This window comes from Leptodactylus fuscus, chromosome 10, assembly GCF_031893055.1.
Source record: "Leptodactylus fuscus isolate aLepFus1 chromosome 10, aLepFus1.hap2, whole genome shotgun sequence".
In the NCBI taxonomy this organism is placed as follows: domain Eukaryota; kingdom Metazoa; phylum Chordata; class Amphibia; order Anura; family Leptodactylidae; genus Leptodactylus; species Leptodactylus fuscus.
The window spans coordinates 25,175,896-25,199,830 of NC_134274.1; the positions used below are offsets into that span (position 1 = coordinate 25,175,896).

The following is a 23,935-nucleotide window of genomic DNA, read 5'->3' on the forward strand; positions in this document are numbered from 1 at the left end:
TATCCCAAGGATATGTATGCTTTAATACAATTCCAGGCCCTTGTCCTCCCGATTACTGGGGACCTGGCGATTGGACGCTTATTCTCTGTCCTGGAACAACCCCTTTAAGAGACTTGTACTTGTAAACCAGTCTAGGTCTTTATTTTTGGTAGAGATTGTGTGCGAGTATGCTCTGATGGACCAAAAATAAGACAATTTTCAGCATTTTTATAAAATGTCATTCGTTGATGCAAAGTTGCATGAAGGTGCACATGCTGGCTGACATTTTCACAGTAGGGTGTAAAAAGGTATCAACTACTGAAGACTATCAAAATTTTTTTTTTTTTTTTTTTTTATACTTTAAGACAATCTTATAGGGGTATAATATAAATCTTTTCTAGGGAATAACAAAAACTGTGTCTGGAGGATTTCATGGTCAACAACAGTTTGTAATGAATTTGATCCTGTGGGTGATATGGCAGACTTACCTACAGCAAGAAGGGGTTTGTACAGCGTGATATTCTTAGTGGTGAGGGGAGGGCACATTCTCACCACAAATGGAGGCTGCGGCAGCCCCGAGAGGAGGCCGGTGAGCAGGAACTTGAGGTGGACTTCTTGAGAACCTGCAGACTGCAGAGAGTCAGACAGACTTTGGCCCGCTGTAAAGTGGCAAAAGATTTTATGAGTGGGCAGATGTACAATGGATTACGTCAGAAAATGCCTTACACTATGCTTTACACTAGCGCTGGCTCTCCATTCTTCGGATCCATAGGATGACCCAAACAACAGAGACAGCACTTACACATGGAGCCCAATGGACCGCACTGATGATAATGGGCTGCGTCAGGGGTCCATCATTTTGAAACTGAAAATGGCAGAGAAAAAAGTCCGACTTTTTTCTACGACAATTTTCAGCAGACTCTGCAACAGAGTCTCAGATGGAGATGTGAATGTAACCTTAGCTGGAAAGGAAGGCGACATTTATGGAATGAAACACAGAATCACTTTCATACAGATTTAAAGGGGTGATCTAGTTTAGAAGGCCCACTTTTAAATATAAAGTTACAGGGGTTGGCCCATATATGGAAGGGAATCTATCACCAGAATAGTCCAATAGCTGAGTATATGAGAATAAAATGCAATTGTTCCATTTCCCAATCGGAGCCTCCCTTGCCAAGATATTAACTATTATCTGTCTGGTACAAGAAGGTGGTGTTGGGGGGAAAGAGTCACCGTTGTGTTGATTCTCAATAAACTCGCTCCCTATTCATAGGATAGGGGATAACTTGCACATCAGTGGGGGTCCGTTCACCAGGACGAGCTCAAGCAATGTCCATCTTGGCCTATAGCCGCTCTACTAACACTTTATATATTGCATAAACTTGACAATTTTTTATTTTTTTTACCACGGATTCACGGCAATGGAACATTGCAATTCTCAACAAAATGTAGAATTTGGATGGAGCCCCCACTACAGATTCCATCATTGTGCCAGGAAAAATGGGGTGTGTTGGGTGCCATCGGTGTCAGTCTATCAAAAGATATAGCAAGACTTTATGGGTGCCCCTATACTCATAACCACAACAGAGATATGACGCTGCCCGATGTTACGTAAGCGGGCAAACTGAATGTACGTCCAGATTTCGGAGTCATATAGTGGGATTTATGCGTCCAATGTCCATTTCAGGGGCCGCATATTTTACGCCATTATTTCTCTCCTCCAAGCTAGAAGTACTGCGAGTATAAGATGCCTTGTAAATAGATGTAGAGAGAGGTCTATAGAGCGTCTTACCTATCATACTGTCAAGTGAGAGATCTGGACGTTTCTTCTGCAGAAGTCCCACGGCTTTCCCACAGAATGACAGCGGAGCATATAAAGTGCAAGTATTGGAGCCGCTGTAGAAGAGAAAGCAAGCGTTACAATAGATCAAGCATTACATCCTAACTGAACTGTGCTATATACAGCCTGACAAGGTTATAGAACATTAGCTGTCATACAGTCACTGATCTCTAGCCACCTGTTATGTAGCTTCACCTACATTCTCTATACCAAGAAGATTTTTTTATTATTATTTCTCCCAGGCAACTAAAAAAAGTAAAAAATTAAACATCTCTGTAAGTAGCTTTCATTAAAAACCTCCTACCGTTTTGAGTCTACAGCCCCTACGCAGGCCTATGCATCTCCCGCTTCACAGGTCATGTGACATTCCCTTCACACAGATGATCAGCCCAAGGCCCGGGTGTTGGGCCCCTGCTAATCTTTAATTGAAGGATAAATCTTTAATTAATAAGTCCTGGAAAATATGATGTATATATACATCATATACTATATTATGACAACTCTGACGGGAAGCAACGCCCTAAAGGCACCATTCCCATGGACGAAACATATCTTTAAATTGGAAGGTCCGATACTTCCAGGAGAGTCATTTAGAAGGATTCACAGATGCCAATGTCTATTGCGTTTATTGTCTTCCCAGTTAAGTACTTAAGAATTGGAAACTCACAGACAAATGATAGATCCTTAGTTTGAGTAGCAAAACCAAAATAAGGGCAGAACAGTGGCTCAGTGGTTAGCACTTCAGCTTTGCAGTGCTGGAGTCCGGGGTTCAAATCCTGCCAAGGACAACATCTGCAAGGAGTTTGTATGTTCTTCCCGTGTTTGTGTGGGCTTCCTCCCATACTCCAAAGACATACTGATCGGGGGGGGGGGGGGACAAAAATTCTACCATAAAATTACTTTATGCTCTGGTGGACCTTTACTTTTACCTGGGAGGAAAATCAGACAGAAACCTGGTAGACCCCATTATAGTCTATGGGGGTAACTGCTTTTTAAGAAGATAGGGTTTCTGTCTTTTGGGTCCCCGTGTGGACCTGGACGACGGAGACCTGAGCGCTAGCATAACACTAACAAATCAAACCGAATGATCAAAAAAAAACAAAAAAACATAACACCTCCTGAACATGAATTTTCTGACACATTGTAAAAAATATTCTGCTTTTTGGGATTTCTGAGTTAACGGAGCGCCCTTACCATTCAAGCCTACAAAGTACCTTGTCTGGTTTTCCGGTGTAGCTATACTACTCACTCTTTGTACATAATGAGCGCTCTCATGTTGACAACCACCATCATTCCCTTTCGCACTTACACAAAGTTAAAAAGGAAGACGGCCATGTTATTTTGTAGCGTGAACCCTGCTATTTTTATTCCATCTCTAACGTGATGGATTACTAATATTTGTAACGAATCCTCCTGCCAGCGACAGCGGAGATAAGAGCGAGTAGTTCGACGGCGTGACAGCTACTTTCTAGCAATTGGTAATCAGCACAATTGCTGTCACACAAGTGCTCAGACACCCTATAAACATGGCGTGCGTACTTTCTGACAACGTTCCTCCCGTGAAGACTATACTGACAGCAATTCAACAATCATTAAGTGTTCCCTGACAGCGCACATGAGCAGATAAGTATTGGTTGTTACAGAAATTAGAAAATTCTGTGGAATATCACAACAGGCTTATTAGAAAGGGGGAAATGCGTCCTTGTACGTGAACGCTTCTCCGTGACCAGAACCTAATGTGCTAACGCTAAGTTCACATCAGCATTGGGGGACCCAAAGAACAGAGAATCAGACTGCTGAAACAGCGGTTACACATGGCACCCTGAGGACCACATTGACTATAATGGGGTCCATTGTTTGTAAACTGAATCCGGTGGAGGAAAAAGTTGGACTTGCAGGATTTTTTCTATTCCGATTTTCAGCAGACTGTTCAACAGGGTCCCCGGCTGGTCTCTGGTGCAGATGTAAAAATAGCCTTAGTCATAATCTGCATCAGTGACAGATCCATGGCCACATACTGGACAAGCCAAGGTACTACAACTCCCATAATACTTGGCTTTGGCTCAAAAAACCACAGCGAAATCTGCAACAACGAGGGGCTTTAGCCTAAGAAATGAAAATTAGTAAAATAGCCCAGAAGGGACAAAACACTGTTCAAACTGGCGTCGTTCAGCCCTGCCAGATTTCAGGGTCAAAGTTCACACAGAGTTTTTTGGCAGTGGATTTTGATGCGGATTCCGCCTCAAAAATCGGCTCCTATTGACTTCAATGAGAGCCTTTTGCTTCTTTTTTCTGCTAGCTTGTAGCGGGAAAAAAAAGCGAGATGACCCTTCTTACGGCGGATTCTGCGGCTTAATCAGCTGCAGCGTCCGCGGCGCAAGGCTCCCTCCCTATTGTGCCCATTCATTTGGGCCTAATCCGGAGCAGAATGCCACGATGGGCTCTGTAATGGTTTAGGACATGCCCTGTCTTAATAACAGTACTCATAGTAGTGGCCTTATTTAAGGGGGTTTTCTGAGTTGAAGACATGAAACGTCCTCTAAGTGTATGAGCACTGTAAATACACTCACCGGCCACTTTATTAGGTACACCTGTCCAACTGCTCGTTAACACTTAATTTCTAATCAGCCAATCAAATGACGGCAACTCAGTGCATTTAGGCATGTAGACATGGTCAAGACAATCTCCTGCAGTTCAAACCGAGCATCAGTATGGGGAAGAAAGGTGATTTGAGTGCCTTTGAACGTGGCATGGTTGTTGGTGCCAGAAGGGCTGGTCTGAGTATTTCAGAAACTGCTGATCTACTGGGATTTTCACGCACAACCATCTCTAGGGTTTACAGAGAATGGTCCGAAAAAGAAAAAACATCCAGTGAGCGGCAGTTCTGTGGGCGGAAATGCGTTGTTGATGCCAGAGGTCAGAGGAGAATGGCCAGACTGGTTTGAGCTGATAGAAAGGCAACAGTGACTCAAATAGCCACCCGTTACAACCAAGGTAGCCAGAAGAGCATCTCTGAACGCACAGTACGTCGAACTTTGAGGCTACAGATGGGCTACAGCAGCAGAAGACCACACCGGGTGCCACTCCTTTCAGCTAAGAACAGGAAACTGAGGCTACAATTTGCACAAGCTCATCAAAATTGGACAATTGAAGATTGGAAAAACGTTGCCTGGTCTGATGAGTCTCGATTTCTGCTGCGACATTCGGATGGTAGGGTCAGAATTTGGCGTCAACAACATGAAAGCATGGATCCATCCTGCCTTGTATCAACGGTTCAGGCTGGTGGTGGTGGTGTCATGGTGTGGGGAATATTTTCTTGGCACTCTTTGGGCCCCTTGGTACCAATTGAGCATCGTTGCAACGCCAAAGCCTACCTGAGTATTGTTGCTGACCATGTCCATCCCTTTATGACCACAATGTACCCAACATCTGATGGCTACTTTCAGCAGGATAATGCGCCATGTCATAAAGCTGGAATCATCTCAGACTGGTTTCTTGAACATGACAATGAGTTCACTGTACTCCAATGGCCTCCACAGTCACCAGATCTCAATCCAATAGAGCATCTTTGGGATGTGGTGGAACGGGAGATTCGCATCATGGATGTGCAGCCGACAAATCTGCGGCAACTGTGTGATGCCATCATGTCAATATGGATCAAAATCTCTGAGGAATGCTTCCAGCACCTTGTTGAATCTATGCCACGAAGAATTGAGGCAGTTCTGAAGGCAAAAGGGGGTCCAACCCGTTACTAGCATGGTGTACCTAATAAAGTGGCCGGTGAGTGTATACTACAGTTCTACAGGGTACGGGAGAAGTGTGATCAATAACCAATTATACCAAAGAGAACGTGTCAAGGGATCGGGGTGAAGTCACTGAACAGAGTGCAGAAATGATAATGTCATGTTCTATTATTAGGTTCATGGGTTTGGGGTCTTAGAGAGCGCAATGAAGCCCTTACTGTGATCATGGGATGTCATTTCATCACACAGAACAAAATAAGATAAGTACAATCACATTTATTAAAGTTATATCCATGTGATATCTTAAGAGTAACAAAAACAACTCGAAAACCCCCCTTAATAAGGCCATGTTCATAGTACCGTTATTAATGTCCACTGCTGTCATCCATCATAGGACGAAAGCAACAGACATTGACTGCAGCAGAAGAACTGATACAGATGAAGCCTCCTGCAAATAACATGGAGGACATTGTCTTCTGTCATTTTTTTTATGTAGTAACAGAAGAGATAGTCGTGCAGGCAGGACACGTTCCTCTGTCAGAAAAGTAACACGATGGAAGAATGGAATGTAGGCAGACACCCAACGGAGGGGATCCATCTGCCTCTGACATTTAATGTCAATTTCTTTCATTCTGCAATGGATGAGAACAATGGGTATTAAATAATGGTAGTGTGAGCTTAGTCTTAAGAAGCTTTCGGCTCCATGGGCATATTGAGAAATTTGACAAAAAAATTCAGAATTTATGAAAAATCCAAGTAAAAAGAGTGTGCAAGATTAAAGGGACTGTCCAGAAGTATTCTTCTCATGATCTACGCTTAGGCTGTCTTACTGGGCTACTAAGAATGTGTGATCCAAGATCCTTAGGATAGGCCATCAATATTAGATCTGAAGGGGTCAGACACCCAGATGACTGGTAACAAAGCACACAATCTATGAGACAGTGCTGCAGTACCTACACCCAATGTTAGACTGTGCATGAGTGAGCAACATGGCTCTTCTGTGCTGCCTCGGAGCCAGTAATCTGCTGGGGTCCTGAGTGCTGGGATAGGCCATCAATTGAAGATAGAGGATAATCCCTTTAATAAATCCTTTAGTAGCGATCCCACAGGGACACTACATTAGTTCTCCCGATTTACAGATTTCGGAGGTTGGCAGGCCCCCCATACACATTACACTAGGGGACCTGAATGACAGAGAGACAAACCGCTTCAGCAGTTGCACAAGGTCACCCCAACAGACCCCAATGACCATAATGGGGTCTGCCATTTGAAAACTGAAAGCAGTGGAGAGAAACATCCTCCAATTCTCAGTGGTTTCTGCGGTGGAGTTGTGAAGGTAGACCATGTCCATTCTTATTTTTATACATGCTTTATACTGCTTAAGAAATTATATTTTTCTTTGTGCAACGTTTATACATTAAGATGGCGCCTGTATCCAGTACCGCACCCAGAGGCTGACGCACACGATCGTCATGTGGTTTACAAGAAAGACAGTATCATTTTCGGGGAATCGAAACCTAAGGAGATGTTGAAAATTAAGAGCCAATGACTGATCGCCAGTGTATTCGGATACAAGACGTATATGCTCACAGCCTGCCTACTACCTTATCTCTTGCATTCCTGTATAAAAACTGTAACTTCCTCAATAAACCTCAGTACTGTGTGAGCAGCCAGAGTGCCCAGTTGCATGGACTGAGATTGAAACTGCATCAACGTCAGTGTTTATCTTTGTCAGCGTGCACATGCATGATTGATTTGGAGCAGGTGACTGACCACTGGAAGTCACCCGTATTCTGGCGGAGGTCACTACCTCAACAGAGTCTCTGGCAACGATGTGAACCCAGCAAAATGGTCATGTTTGGCTGGCAACTGTCTACTGTGTATGGACTGCTCAATACTGGTATACTATCGACCTTATACTACACAATATTGTAAGAGCTGAAAGATATACGCTAAGGAATTGAGGGCAGCACAGTGGCCCATGGGTAGCACTGGAGTCCTAGGTTCGAATCCTGCCAAGGACAACATCTGCAAGGAGTTTGTATGTTCTCCCCGTGTTTGCGTGGGTTTCTTTCCACACACCAAAGACATACTGATAGGGACTGTAGATTGTGAGTCCTAAATGGGACAGTGACTGTCAATGTCTGTAAAGCGCTGCAGAATATGTTGGCACTATATACAGTCCTATGAAAAAGTTTGGGCACCCCTATTAATCTTAATCATTTTTAGTTCTAAATATTTTGGTATTTGCAACAGCCATTTCAGTTTGATTATATCTAATAACTGATGGACACAGTAATATTTCAGGATTGAAATGAGGTTTATTGTACTAACAGAAAATGCGCAATATGCATTAAACCAAAATTTGACCGGTGCAAAAGTATGGGCACCTCAACAGAAAAGTGACATTAATATTTAGTACATCCTCCTTTTGCAAAGATAACAGCCTCTAGTCGCTTCCTGTAGCTTTTAATCAGTTCCTGGATCCTGGATAAAGGGATTTTGGACAAACAATTCAAGTTCAGTTAAGTTAGATGGTCGCCGAGCATGGACAGCCCGCTTCAAATCATCCCACAGATGTTCAATGATATTCAGGTCTGGGGACTGGGATGGCCATTCCAGAACATTGTCATTGTTCCTCTGCATGAATGCCTGAGGATTTGGAGCGGTGTTTTGGATCATTGTCTTGCTGAAATATCCATCCCCGGCGTAACTTCAACTTCGTCACTGATTCTTGAACATTATTCTCAAGAATCTGCTGATACTGAGTGGAATCCATGCGACCCTCAACTTTAACAAGATTCCCGGTGCCGGCATTGGCCACACAGCCCCAAAGCATGATGGAACCTCCACCAAATTTTACAGTGGGTAGCATGTGTTTTTCTTGGAATGCTGTTTCTTTTTGGACGCCATGCATAACGCCTTTTTTTTATAACCAAACAACTCAATTTTTGTTTCCAAAATGAAGCTGCCTTGTCCAAATGTGCTTTTTCATACCTCAGGCAACTCTATTTGTGGCGTACGTGCAGAAACGGCTTCTTTCTCATCACTCTCCCATACAGCTTCTATTTGTGCAAAGTGCGCTGTATAGTTGACCGATGCACAGTGACACCATCTGCAGCAAGATGATGCTGCAGCTCTTTGGAGGTGGTCTGTGGATTGTCCTTGACTGTTCTCACCATTCTTCTTCTCTGCCTTTCTGATATTTTTCTTGGCCTGCCACTTCTGGGCTTAACAAGAACTGTTCCTGTGGTCTTCCATTTCCTTACTATGTTCCTCACAGTGGAAACTGACAGGTTAAATCTCTGAGACAACGTTTTGTATCCTTCCCCTGAACAACTATGTTGAACAATCTTTGTTTTCAGATCATTTGAGAGCGGGCTGTCCATGTTCGGCGACCATCAAACTTAACTGAACTTGAATTGTTTCGTAGAAAGAAATGGTCCAAAATCCCTTCATCCAGGATCCAGGAACTGATTAAAAGCTACAGGAAGCGACTAGAGGCTGTTATCTTTGCAAAAGGAGGATGTACTAAATATTAATGTCACTTTTCTGTTGAGGTGCCCATATTTTTGCACCGGTCAAATTTTGGTTTAATGCATATTGCGCATTTTCTGTTAGTACAATAAACCTCATTTCAATCCTGAAATATTACTGTGTCCATCAGTTATTAGATATATCAAACTGAAATGGCTGTTGCAAACACCAAAATATTTAGAACTAAAAATGATTAAGATTAATAGGGGTGCCCAAACTTTTTCATAGGACTGTAAGTAAGCATAATAAGTTGAGATTGCACACCCCACTTGAGACGATGTTGACACTGTCTCTATAAAATCGCTACAAAATATGATGGCGCCATATAAATAAGCAAAATAAATAAAACTGTTAAAAAAACAAACAAAAAAACCCCTATACAATCTGTATGTTCCTCTCCTTCCAAGGCATGTCAGTGATTTCCAGGCCACAAGAATGGACCATGAGCCTCCATAATTGGTTATTTTTGCCTATTTACGTCCGACCCTCAACCCCTTGAAGCGACCACCCAGAATGTTACAGAGCCCCGATGGAATGACAAGCCCATGTCACAAAGTGCATCCCACTTCTCCACAAAGTCTGGCTTTTGGAGGCGCCCTATTCCCAAGGATAAGACTGGCTTTTCTCATCTGAGCATACTCCAATGCGGAACATATGGTAATTGTGCGGGAGATACAGGAGGCTAATAACATAGACTGCTGCAGGGAATCCTTCTGCGTCTTATCGAAATGGCAGCATTGCGTGAAACGACAGATAATGACTTGATTATGCCTACAAGCCCAAGTTTAATAATCCCGAATAAACATTGCATGGATGAACTCAATAAATACACCGCCGGAGAATGTTAAGTACGATGGGAGCGAGACCGGGGTAACAGATACATATGCTTATTTAGCAGTTCAGGTGCTAATAGTGACATTTAACACCTTTTTTACATTAGAAAAGACCTGGAGGAATTTTTGCGAAACATTTTTGTAAGGTCGTCTTTCTCGAGTCTGTAACCTGCGGCGCTTCTCTAAAATGATTCACATGAAAGCGTGCCGTACAGGTAGGCGATTTTTATGCATAGCTTATCCCACACGTATCTTGGGTAGCGCATAAAACAAATGATATGCTGATGGAACTCTTCGTACAAGTTTGAGATACACTTTAACAAGTCTTGTTGCCATGGGAATATGGAGATCTTGGGATGGTATTTCACGTCGTGAAAATAAAAAAAAAATAAAAAAAATCTCCTTTTTAAAAGGGCCGCTGAGCCCCCAAATTAAAATGCCCACGTAGGAACCATTATAATAAATGCATTATTCATCGTAACCCGGCACAGCGCTGTTTTACCTCCGAGCTCCATTACAGACAAATAAAGGGTCTGTCTCCTTCTTAGCTCTAATGGGACCGGAGACAAGTCAAGGAGCTGAAGCTGCAATCTTCTGAGACACTGTGAAATATGGATGTCTAGCTAAATCTGCCGGCCCATCCAGCGTATAGTAGGTGGCCATGCTGAGGAGAGCTGTGATCAAATATCAGGTTACGTCCACGTTCTACATGAAAATTTTGTCCTAGATTTTCCATCATTTCTCAAACATACAGCGGCATTCAGCTAAAAGCTGCAATAAATGTATATATATATATATATATATATATATATATATATATATATATATAGCAATGAGGTTCTTAGCGAACACTTTGGATCAAAATGTAAGAGCCCATCTGCCAGCGACAAGGCAATTTCTCTAGATGAGACCCTACACTACAAAGACTCGCCTCTCTCTGGACCCTTACCTATGCTTTTTATATTTTTTGGCAGTCCTAAGTTTGTTTGTTGCATTGTGTATATGGGAGTGTAGCCGACACCAGTTTCAGTTGTGCGCCCCACCCACTTGTCTAATGCTGAGAATAGCTGAACTACATTCCCTTTAAATTCATTTGGAGGACGAGGTGTAGGTCCATAAAGAAGTGAGTCATTGTAATGCAGGTTCCCATTGGAGGCGTCACCTTGTCAATGGCAGATTGATAGCTTCTATAATTCGATCAAAGTGTGTGCCAAGAACCTCATTTTAATAACTGTATATATTACCAGTGCTTGAGCAGAGAGATGCTGCACCATTTTTTTACGTGGATTTGGAGCCCCATATAGGGATCACAATGTACTTTTTTTTTCCTATCAGTATGTTTTTTGTAGAATTGGGAGGAAATCCACACAAACACAGGTAGAACATACAAACTCCTTGCAGATATGATTCCTGGCAGGATTCAAACCCAGGACTTCAGCGCTACAAGGCTGCAGTGCTAACCACTGAGCCACCCATTTAGTGTTTGCATTTACACACATTTCATATTGATGACAGTGCAGACCCAGTTTATTTGCTGCTATTGCACCTTATGCATTGCAATGATTTGAGACCATGTGCATTTTTGACAAGAATTTTCTGGTGATGTATAAATTTGAGAACTTTAAATATGGTTTCTCGGGATAAGTTCACACTACAGTTACTTAAGTCTGATGCTGTCTGAGATATGGGTCATCAGTATCAGAACGTTTGGGGTGTGCCACCCGAAACAATCAGCTGATGTGCCCAGTGGAAACTGTATGCTAAGTATATGGACGGAAACAGCCCTGCTTCTATACAAGTGAATGGGAGTGGGGCTGCAGTTGCAGGCAGCATCACTACCGAGTATGGTTCTCTGTACACTGTTTGGAGCTTCTGGTCTGTAAAGTGCAGCGTTGGAACGTAAATCTGCAGCCCCTATACTATTCACTTGAATACGGGAAAGGCTGCTTCTGTATACGGTCTCTGTCTGACACATTAGCTAATCGATTTGGGGTTGAGTAAATTGACCAATCCGATACTGACAACCTATCCTGTGGATAGGTGATTGGTATCAAAAATGTTCAGACCCTGGACAACCCCTTTAGTGGCAGTAGAGTTAGGGTTAGTTCACATGGAGGAATTTGACACGGATTTGGAGGTGGATTCCACCCCCAAATCCGAAGTAGATTCATTCTCAATCTGCCTCCCATTGTAATCAATGGGAGACAGAGATCGCAGCAGGACGTGGAAAAAAGAAGCATCCTGCTAGATCTTGCCATGGAGTCCATAGCTTAAGAAACCCTCCGATTAGGCCCATTCATCCAGGCCTAATCAGGAGCGGGATGCTGCGACGGAACGCTGATGCATTGCACCGGCATCCTGACGCGGCCAGTTGCATGAAAAAGCTGGCGGCGGAAAATGAAGAGGAATTAAGTGCCTGTTGCTCTTATCCTTTGATGAATGAGAGCAAGACTTTTATAAATGATAGTGTGAACGATCCCTTATAATCCTTACCAACGGACCCGAAAGACAGAGGGCCCAGCGCTAGTGTGAACCTAGCAAAAGCCCTCCCAAATTCTTTCACCAAGTCTTGATTGACCGTACTTTCTTATACAGATGTCAGCAATATAAGCAAGGTTTTGTCACCAACGCCATCTGGACAAACACCGTCAATCATCAACTATAATTTTTGCCACATCTGCCCTACTATGCATTACAATGAACAATGTATGTGGTACAACCTGGTGCTGCGAATCTTCCTTCCAGGGACGCTAGACTTCAGCTCCCAAATCATGACCCTTCCATCACTAATAATAAGGGCGACAGCATTTTCGTTAATAGGGTTGCAGGTTATGCTGTAAGGTCGCACTGTCTTGGTCACCCGAATAGCATCGCACTGACAGCGCAAATCATAAGTCATCTCCGGCACTGGATCAGATTCTGGAAAGGAAAAAAAAACACGATTAGTTTAGTAAAGTGAAAAGTCCCATTGGAGAGAGGACATAATGTGAGAAGCTGAACTACACATCCATGTAACAATGATGAATATAGCCATTACCGCTCCCCCCAGGGATTCATTAGTGGCGCTCACAATCACAGCAGTTTGCATAGTTTATTAAGTTTTCATCTATAGCAAAAAGACAATGATTTCCCGGGAAAAGACGGCGAGCCTAAAGCTGTGCTCTTACACCATGTAATCTGCGCAGCGAAAACAAACTTATTTTTCAGACCTCGGCGCCTTCGGAGTTTTGAGACACTTTTCTGTTGTGTCTGTGGCTGGAAGCGAAGCCGAATACAATTCATAAAGTCTACCAACAGGATTTAGGGAATACAAATATGGCTCTGGAGAGGAGACGGCGACTTCAGACATTTGGGCTTCCGGCTCGGCGAGTGCGACTCATCGGCAGGTGTCCCCGAAACTTCATTAATTCTTCATAGAATGGCTCGCGCTCATTTCGTCCCATGCTGATGTTTGACACCCCGGCAGCTGTTGCACAGCGGAAAATTGATGCTGCTGCCCTTTATTTTTATTCAGTTTCTATGTTTTTATGCAGTTACCATGGTGATAAAAGATTGCAAACACCGGTATTACGGTCGGCGATTAATCTTGATGTCAGGAAGAAGATGTGCGCGAATACGATAATACTTGGGACTCAGGGATGGTTCACAAAACTTTGCAACGTGAAACTGCAAAAAATTTCTGACATGATCCCCGCCCCACGCCATATTCATTGTGGTATAAATGACTGCAGAATCTATGGTAGTACCGAGGTGCAGAGGGGAGACAACTAGAGATGAGCGAGTACAATTCGAAACTCCCGTTTTGAATAGCACGCACCCATAGGAATGAATGGACGCAGCTGGCACGCAGGGGGTTAAGTGGCTGGCTGCCAGCAAAGTCGGCGACCCGGCCGCTTCCATTCATTTCTATGGGTGTGTGCTATTCGAAACAGGAGTTTCGAATAGTACTCGCTCATCTCTAGAGACAACTAATTCATGAGTTACATGTGAGGGGACATCCGGACCACTGGAAAATACACTAGTCTTGACAAATCCCCTCCTTTGGGTTTTTAAGCTTTATCCTATTCTTATTGTAAACGGATTATATGCTTGCACATGAATTCAGATCAATGAATGTTGGACAGGACCAACCCAAAAACTGAATAGCAATTGTGTTACACTCAGCTGTTCCTTCCTTCATATTCCGGACATGGAAGGGTCTGACAGCTACCATGGTGAGTTCTATCATCTCTTATGGGGCTGCATTTTCTGTCAAGCAATAGCTGTGCAAGAATTACACGATGTGAACCAAACAAGTGTCTGGTTTCTTTCAAGTGAAATTTTGATAGGGAAGGTGGTCAATGACAGATCAGTGGGGGTCCGACACCTGCCGCTCCTGCTGATCCACTGTGTAGTGCAGGGGTAGGGAACGGACGGCTCTCCAGCTGTTTCAAAACTTCATCTCCCAGCATGCATACTTGCTCTGCTGTTCTTGGAACTCCCATAGAAGTGAGAGGAGCATGTTGGGAGTTGTAGTTTCACAGCAGCTGGAGAGTCGAAGGTTCCCTACTAGAGATGAGCGAACACTGTTTGGATCAGCCGTTCCAAACAGCACGCTCCCATAGAAATGAATGGAAGCACCTGGCACGCAGACTTTTCTGGCGGCCGACCGCCTAACCCCCCCACGTGCCGGCCGCTTCCATTCATTTCTATGGGAGCGTGCTGTTCGGAACGGCTGTTACGAACAGTGTTCGCTCATCTCTATTCCCTACCCCTGGTGTAGTGGATATATCAAGTGAATTGGAAGTCAGCTGTAGTAACAAGAAAGGACACTACATAGTGAAGGGAACCTCCGCATCTGGTGCTAGGAGCTGCCGAATGAAACCAGCGTACCTAAGGATAGGTCATCAATATCAGAAGAATGGAAAACTCCTTAGGATTATAATATTCTAGTTCTCTGTAGCTACCACTAGGGGGCATGTATGAGCGCACTACATGCTGTTTTAATGTTGAAATGTAAGCCTGGGGCTGGAAAACTGCGTCAGTATATTATGTATCAGCGTCTGACAGCCGGACCTACACAGATCAGCTATTTTAACAGCCTCTAGGTGCACATGGATGGGGAGCGTGTGCAGCACCGTCCGTCCACTCATACCTTGTACAGGTGAGTCTACAGATTACACCTATGCCTCTGTTAATCAGATTTGAGGCTCCATTTTTCTTGTAAATTGCAATTTTATTCTTATGCAAATCAGGAGGAAAGTGCCCCTGGAATCTGAGAGCAAAGCCCAGGCAACCCAAGGTATAACAAGAAAGGAATGTCCCCTAATAAAATGGAATAAAAAGGCAATTAAATGAAATGGGGTCTCCAAAGCGGAATAACACTGTATTTGGAAACTGTACAATCACCTCTACAAGGTCCTAAGCCTAGGTTTAGAATCAATTTCCTGCAAGACTCCCTTTAAGATGGGAATACCCCTTTAAGTTGGAAAAGCTCATACAGTATAAACAGTGACCAGAACATTATAATAGACACTAGTACGTCTTACCTCCTTCTTCATTTGGCGCCACTGAATTTCCACAGCCTTGCCTGCCCACACGTAATGTAATACACCCGTTCTCATGCAGACAGAACAGCAGATCTCTCTGAAAGCAAGGGGTCACCTGGACATGGAAGGGCAAAGCAAAATATCAGACAAAGGTAGATGGGATCACAGTAAATAGGTGACCAACCGTTACTGACGGTCTCCAGGACGTAATTGAAGTAAATGTGGTACTATTCCGTTATCGGGCCAGCAGCAGCGCAGTTCAGCAGCAGCTTTCGGGACAGCAGTTCAGCAGCGGGAATTACAATGACATCCGAGGACTGCTGGCCCGATGCTTGTGCCCAGTAACCAGTACATCGATGACCCCCCTCCCCCATCCTTCTCCTCCTGCCAGTGCTGCCCCCCAGCTCTCCTTACATCTTCCCCGTACCCTCTCCCCGCCACACGACTAGGCCTCACCTCAGCGCTAGTACCGAGACCGAAAGGAAAGACACCGGGGCTCAATCCAGGCCCTGACAAGAAACACGCCGACTATAGGAACGGTGAGCTACAGCGAGCCGGAGGGACAAACTTTCTGCAGCGTCCGGCGGCTATCTAGTAGCATTCATTGCTCAAGATTTACGGTGAGGCCTATTACAGGGAGAGGGTACGGGGCAGATGTAAGAAGAGCTGGGGGGCAGCACTGGAAGGAAGAGGAGGATGAGGGCATCGATCGATGTACTGCCTACTACACACAAGCACGGCCTCTATCATCGGGCCAGCATCGGCTTAGTCATGTGGCGGGGAGAGGGTACGGGGTAGATGTAAGGAGAGCTGGGGGGCAGCACTGGAAGGAGGAGGAGATGGAGGGGGGGTCATTGATGTACTGGCTACTGGGCACAAGCATCGGGCCAGCAGTCCTCGGATGTCATTGTAATTCCCGCTGCTGAACTGAACTGCTGTCCCGAAAGCTGGTGCTGAAATGCGCTGCTGCTGGCCCGATAACGGAATAGTACCGTAAATGTTAATGGAAATAGAAACCTGCAAGAAAGGCACGCCTGTCCGCTCAATGGCGACAACTCCCACAGTCTGGTTAACCTCCAGGTCCAAGATCAGGATTTCCCTGGGGTACAGCAATAGCATGTGGTTGCGTTTTGAAGGCAGGTAGGACAATTGCAAACACTCATTCAGTGTTACCGCCTCGGCACTGGAAGCAGAGAGATGAAATGGTTAATCACATGCTACACGAGGATGTTACCTGGTATTTACATTACACGAGACTTCCTCTGCCCATCCTGCTTATAGGGGTTACCCCACACATTAATTTAGCTGAAAGATGGCAGAACAAACCAGAAAGTATATTCTACTTCACCGATTTACACCCCAACATAAAACTTATGTCTGTGCCGAGAGATACTCATTGTCATATCGCCCCCTAGTGTAGAATCTGAGCGACTGCCAACGCAATCACAGTTTGATGAACACGTGTGTGCGGTCCATCCTCATCCTCACCACAGCCTCCACAGTGGAAGAAGGACCCTTCTGGTGAGCAGGTGATGTCTTGTTATAGAAAGATGCAGGCACAATGGCATCCTTGGATTCTCTGACAAGCAGAGAGCTGGCACCTGCACGGTAGCTTCCATCTTGTCTGCTTGGCCTAGAAGCGATGTGTGCAGATCTTATATCCCAAGGAAAGGTCATTAATATTAACACCCTTTATGCCTCCTCTCTACTGTCTCTTTAAAATGACATAAAGAGCAGCTATAAACCTGCTGGCCCTATATATACCAGGTCTCCAAATACCAAAAGAAACTCACAAAGTAACAAAGCGATTGTGTCGCCATTTCTAATAGCATTGTCCTACCTGGGCTTCTCATTGGTGATGAGAATCTTGACCTTGTTCAGGGCTTTCTTAGCTCCTGTAGCAGTCACTGGCTTGGCATGTGCGGGGCTGGAATGAGGGCTTGAGATATAAACTTTACGGCCACTACTTGCCGGAGGCTTAGATGGCGAAAAATCAGAGACAAATACGATGCCCTCGCTGGTAAGTACTGCAAGATAAAAAATGCAAAAGGTCACAAGCCAACAAAGAGGATTAGCAAAGCAAATGCTAGTATTTAGTTTATTTTCTGACCCCTGCAGATAGATAGGTAAGGGTCTTAAGGGTCCCCTTGAGAATCGCTGCCTCCGACAGTTTTTGTCAATATGCAAATGAATATGCAAATATGCAAATGATATAGTTGCTCCTAAGAAGTGAACAGCAATTGCTCCATAGAACTCAGTTTATTTTTGGGAGTGAAGAAAAGAGAAATCTAAGTCCCATTAATATTTAGCGTGTCCGTCATTTGGAGGAGGAGTCCTATGGCCCCCACAGAGCCCTTATCTCATCATCAGTCCATCTGGGATTGCATAAAGAGACAGACGGATTGGAGCAGCTCTACATCCAGAGAAGTTCTCCAAGATGGCGGGAACAACCTCCCTGCCGAGCGCCTTCAAAAACTGTCTACAAGTACCGAGAAAAACTGATGGAAGGCAAAGGGCAAAGGTCACACCAAATATTGATGGGATTTAGATTTCTAGATTTCTCTTTTGGTCATTCCAATGAACAAAATAACTAACACTTCTATTTCTGAAACCATTCTTACTTTGCGGCATTTTTTTTTTTAACACCTGCCTAAAACTTTCATACAGTACTGTATGTATTAGATTCCCACGCAGTCACTAGGAAGAGGACAATGCAAAAGATTGTCCAGAATGGTTACAGGGAATATAAGCACTTACTACACACATAGCATACTAGGATACATGGAAGAAGAGCTGACAGGTATACAGTACACAGCTTTCTGGCTCACAGACTAGGCCGCAAGTTCAGCCCTGAGCACTTCTGTCTAGAAAAACGTAGTCCATGGACAGACTCGGCTGCATGGAGCCAATACTTTATGTTCTTCCACGGTCTACGAAGGTTTCACAGATTTCTTCTGCATCCCAAAACCACAATCCCACATTAATTTGTTTCCTATGAACCTGGTGCTGGTGTATCGGCTGGGGAAATTAAATCATCCGCCCCCACTGGGTACAGGGGACTGTCACAAGTTAAATACAGTGTGCACGGTGCTGAAATAATGGCTAATAAATAATAAACGATTCTCACAGGCGAGCTGTGAAGGCTGGAAAGGATTGAAGGAAAAACTCAGGATGTTCTCGGCGTAGCTTTTCTTCCACAGTTTGGTTCCTGTGTCTGCATTCCATAGGACAATAAGATTAGGAGGGTGAACGGCCAAGAGCAGATCGCGAGAGGCGTCCTGGCTCCACAACCACTGCATGTCTGCAGAGAAATATGGCAGAAAACGTTAGACAGGACTGTATTACGGTGTACCCCTTAAAGTATCAAATTCCTGTACATACGCCATTTGTATAGGAGAACTACTGGTCACCTATATATTTATGATCATATACAGTATCTGGCAAACACAGATTTCACAACTCACACAACGTTTTACTATTAAAATGCATTATCATCTTGGTGCCTTCTGATATGATTCAGACTTGCCACAAGGCGAGGGGGCGGGCTCGTCACACTGTTCTTGCTCTGTCCCACTTTCCTAACATGAACCTAGCGTAGGGGTAGATCAGTGACACAGACTTGTTGAGCCACAGTGTATTCCTATGTGTTACAGGTACAGCCCGTCTCCTGCTTATAATAGATTTCCACCGTCAGCTCTTACAGGCAGGAAGCAAAGAAGAGCAGTGTGAAGCTGCATCTTATAGGATACACAGAACATTCTGCACTCAGCACATACAGATAACAAACAGGCGGTGTGAGTAAGAGGGGTTTATATCAGGGCTTTACCTAGCACAGACTCTTACACAGGGCGACAACTAAAACTTGTGTGGTAAGGAGGGACATGTAGAGAAATAAAGAGAGTGGTAGGGAAGAGAGCAGTCCAAGAGCTGACCAAAGGGATTGATGAGTAATCAAGACTGTAGTATCATACATGTAGTATGACGACAGATTTCCTGTCAACACAGGAGTGTAAGCTCTGACCCGGGAACCTACTATCACATGACATCGCTGTCCAAGAAGAGAGTTTATAATGTATGGATGCAACAATGATAAAATGATATTAACATCATATGTGAGGGAAAAAAAAAAAAAATCACATCAAGCAGGATTGCCAGGGCAAGTCACATCTAAATTTTAGCACTAGTCCTTACTAGGTGAGTCAAAGAGAACACTCCATTCTCAGCAGATGTTTGTCTTATTATTATGGTGGATTATGGGGTTTTCCAGGTTTTTTTTTTTTATTTTGTTGGAAAAAATAAGCAATACTGATTTCACCAATCTCGTTTCTATATAGCCTAGATCCCCTTTGGTCTCTACTTCCTGGTCCCTCCAAACACACAGGAAGTGATCCACCGCCCAATGATTGGCTGAGCAGCATTTCCTCAGGAAGTAGAGACCAGCAGGGACTTGGCCAGAACTGGAATGGAAGCGGCAGGGAAACCGTAGCAGTAGGATTCATAATTTAACCCATTGTAAGCAGGCTCTAAAACATTTTACCTACTAGATAACTAAATATATGTTATTTGCTGTTTATTATATACTTTCCTTGGAAGGGTTAAATGTCTAAAAGTCATCTAGAGCCTAGTAACAGATCACTTGACCCGCTATGATATTAAATACAGGAAATCTCATACACGTGCCCACCAGAGGACACATTATCTTCGTGTCTGACCGTGTAGTAAACAATGGGGAGCCGCCGTGATATAATACTGCGCGCATACAAATAGACTAGTCAGTGCTTGGCACCGACCACAGCGAAAGTCGCGTCTTCATCAGCGATGTTCACAAAACCCAATACTCTCTCAGCAGGAGCTTTTGTATTTCCACGAACGGCAGGTGACGATAGCGAACGTCTTGCATTATTTAACATGGAAATGTTTTAATCTTCATGCAGTTTTCAGTCTGGGTGAAACTTGAGCCGGGCCCCTGGATGAACCGTCACGTCATCGACATAGCTAATGTATATAGACAATGCCTTGCTGATAGATTCGAATTGCAAAAAAAAAAGCGAAAATTCGTAACGACCTTACCATGGATGGGTTTAGAGTGTTCTTGTATTTCGCATCGGGTTGTACCAGTGGTAACATCCCAAACCACAATTTTTCCACTGGCGTCAGCAGAGGCTAAACGCAGAGAGTACGGGGAGCCCAAATTGTGATGATAGTTTTCTCTCGCCCATTTTACCTAAAAAAATAAATAAATGGTTCACAGTTCATTTTAGCTTTTTGGTGACTTGATGGGATTTTAGAGAAAACTGCCAAAATAAATAGGTCGCCAGTATGAGATAGGTGAGGATCCAGCACCCACACCGATCAGCTGATTCAGCTGCTGGAAGCTATAGACAAGGTATACAACCGGTTTTGCATCTATTCAAGCAAATGGAAGCAGAAGTTCAGGTCCCCAGCTCCATCATGATAGTGTACGACTACATACACTGTATACAGCTTCTGGCTCTGTGCACTATAGTGGTGGCGCCTGGAAATGCTCCCCCCATCCACAGTGTTTTAAGAAACAGGTCCTATACCTGGGTGACAGTATCAGTAATAGCAGGCTCTGAATCTACTTAGAAGACTACCCTGCAAAGCTAAAACCTCTGGCGTGTCACTTTGACCTGGCATCCATTGTCCTACCATTAATACTACGACGCCTCTACAGTGACATTACCCTGTACGTTTCCAGACTGAAGACGACAGACCCAGTTTAAGATGTTATTTTAGTTCCATTTGCCTTTCCCCCTACAGATTAATGATCAGGACGCGGCACAGACCTAAACAATCATTCTCTGAGCCGTGATATGAAACGAGAGGAGGCGGCTTTGATGCATCAAACAACTGGAAACTTTAATCTAACATGGAGAATGATTTCCACGTAGGTTAAAGAGGGAATAAACTACACGAGTAAAGATCCATTAAAGCTGTAAGTTGAAATTGTTCCCTTTTATGCGAGACATGAGTGTTGGAGGGATGTGGGAGAGGGCTGTCAGGAGCATGCTAATTATCCGAAAACAAAGCCCTAGATGGATTGTGGAAGGAGCCACGGCTGGATGCATCTTCATCCAAAACCCTAGGGAGGCTAAGTGCAGGAAGAGAGACGTTATATATGCACCACACACAGTGGCGGCAATGAATCACAGCGCTACAGGCAAAGTAGGACAGCAAATATATATATACACAAGTTTATGCATCTACATATCACTCATTTCAGCATTTCCTTAAGAACTCAAGTGACACTTTTATTGGCTAAAGCGAAGAGTGCAACCTATTCAATACTAGAACTTCATCAGGAGAACTTTTTCTAGGCTTAATCGATGGTCTATCATTTAGGACTTGGTCTTAAACTGCAGGCCAGCGAGGATTCAAAACCCAGCCCCAGAGATCTGCCAGGGATGCTTCTATTTCATCAGGACACATGAGGTCACGCTCAGCAATCGCAGGCCCTGTTTGCAGCGCAGTCCTATCCAAGTGAAGAGGGCTGCGCTGTGATACTAAGCAAAGGCACTATAAAACGTACGGCATTGTGCTTGGTCTTGTATGAAGAGGCTGCAGCGCTTTTCTGAATAAGGTGGTGTTCATGGCAGGGACTATGGCGCTGTCGGACACCCACTGGTCTTCGGTTGATGACTTATTCGATGGTACACTTGGTATCTTAATACCAATTGTTTTATCACAATTTTCAATACTAGAAAAGGTATTTTGCCCCCCCCCCCCAAAAAAAAAAAAAAAACCTAAAAAATCAGGTGTGTGCATTAAGAACAAAGCAATGAGTGCTGAAATCCTTCCCTTCTGGTCTAGTGACATCTGGAAGCCCCTGGGCTATTAGACTAGGCCTTCCAGACTTTGTACTCCTCATTAGGGTTGAGCGAAAAGATCGAAAGAGAACGGATTCCGATCCTGTTCTTTTCCCGCGGGAACGAGGTCGGAGGTTATTTACCACAATGCTTGGCTACTGGCCAATTATTGTGGGAAAAAGCTAGCAATGATTGGCCAGTAGCCAAGCATTGTGGTAAATAACCTCTGACCTTGATCCCGCGGGAAAAGATCAGGATCGGAATCCAATCTTTTTGCTGAACCCTACTCCTCATTGATCGCCCGCCCATCCACAGCAGCGTCACATACAGCAGCCATATCCTCCATGGTGCTTGTTCGACCCGACTTTAAGCTCTTACGTGTCTTTCTAGATTTAGTAAGTAGTTCCTTGTTGAGAACGGATCCCGGAGCTTACTGTCCTGGTTCTAGCGCCCTTGTGTACCCGCTCTGCTCCTCCCGCGACTATCTTGCTTCTGCTGCCCAAGAACTGGATGTGTAAACAATGGACAGACGCCATGATGCAATTTCCTCATGCGACAATTCCCTCTGCTGAATGCAGAATCTCTTATATCTGTTTATTGCAGAATTCACTCAGCATTGCACAGAAATGGATGCACCAGGTGGCAACATGGTGGCTCAGTGGTTAGCACTGCAGCCTTGCAGCGCTTGGGTCCTGGGTTCATATCCCACCAGGAACAACATCTGCAAGGAGTTTGTATGTTCTCCCCGTGTTTGCGTGGATTTCCTCCCCTTCTACAAAAGACATACTGATAGGGGGAAAAATGTACATTGTAATCCCTATATGGGGCTCACAATCTGCATTAAAAAAAAAATGGATGCAGCCAGGGAAGTAGTCACATGACTGACACCCTCCTGACTCTTATGGATGATGCATCTGCAGGTGTCCATTATTTACACATCTTATCCATAGGCAAAATAGGACCTTCATCTGAAAAACTGGGGAAGTAAAGAATTTAGATTTTTATGTGACGTTTTACTCAATTTTGCTAGAAAGTGGCCAAACCCTTAGTTCCCCATGTCCCACAGTCCTTATTCTGTATGCTTTACATACATGCTCCAGGCAGAACTAGTCAGCGACTAGATCCCTTCACTTGTGTTAATGATGACAAGCAATGCTCTACAATGAGAAGTGTGACATGACTTCTTACCTTGACAATGTCAGATTTGTGCTTCTCTAAGACCTGTAGTGTCTGCGCGGTGCTGGGATCCACCACAAGTACCAGTGAGTGACAGCCATAGGCAATTAGACCCTGACAGCCCCTGGAAGAAACAATAAGAGTCAATACAGAAGGAAAGAAATAGAGCAGCAGCTCTGTCCAGTATAAATGTATAGAGACCAGGGCTGTGGAGTTGGAGTCGGAGACAGTGGCCAGTGGATTCTGAAAAAAACTCTGGATCCAAAATAAAATTACTTTAAATTATATTATGATAGAAACTTTGGGATTTTATATTGCATTTATTAAACATCAAAAGAAGATCTGGGGTTTCCTATGCAACTAAGAATTTGTGAATGGCACCAAGACTTCTCACTCGTGTTACCCTTCGTCACTAGACCCTAGGGATAAGTTCCTTGGGTAAAAGAACGCCTTTTGGTCGGTCGCACCCCAG

At 44.1% G+C, this 23,935-nt stretch overlaps 1 protein-coding gene across 2 annotated transcripts in view; it reads right to left on the reverse strand.

The window, feature by feature from the left end:
* WDR11 (WD repeat domain 11) overlaps window positions 1–23,935 on the reverse strand; it is a 61,444-nt gene that overhangs the window by 32,971 nt on the left and 4,538 nt on the right. For both annotated transcript variants that reach the window (XM_075257483.1, XM_075257482.1), the window contains exons 2-10: window positions 23,476–23,587; window positions 20,531–20,684; window positions 18,588–18,761; window positions 17,301–17,487; window positions 16,478–16,643; window positions 15,461–15,575; window positions 12,653–12,851; window positions 1,772–1,875; window positions 468–638 (exon numbers count right to left, since the gene is read on the reverse strand). In XM_075257483.1, coding sequence (XP_075113584.1) covers window positions 468–638; window positions 1,772–1,875; window positions 12,653–12,851; window positions 15,461–15,575; window positions 16,478–16,643; window positions 17,301–17,487; window positions 18,588–18,761; window positions 20,531–20,684; window positions 23,476–23,587 — 1,382 coding nt within the window. The remainder of the gene's footprint in view (window positions 1–467; window positions 639–1,771; window positions 1,876–12,652; window positions 12,852–15,460; window positions 15,576–16,477; window positions 16,644–17,300; window positions 17,488–18,587; window positions 18,762–20,530; window positions 20,685–23,475; window positions 23,588–23,935) is intronic.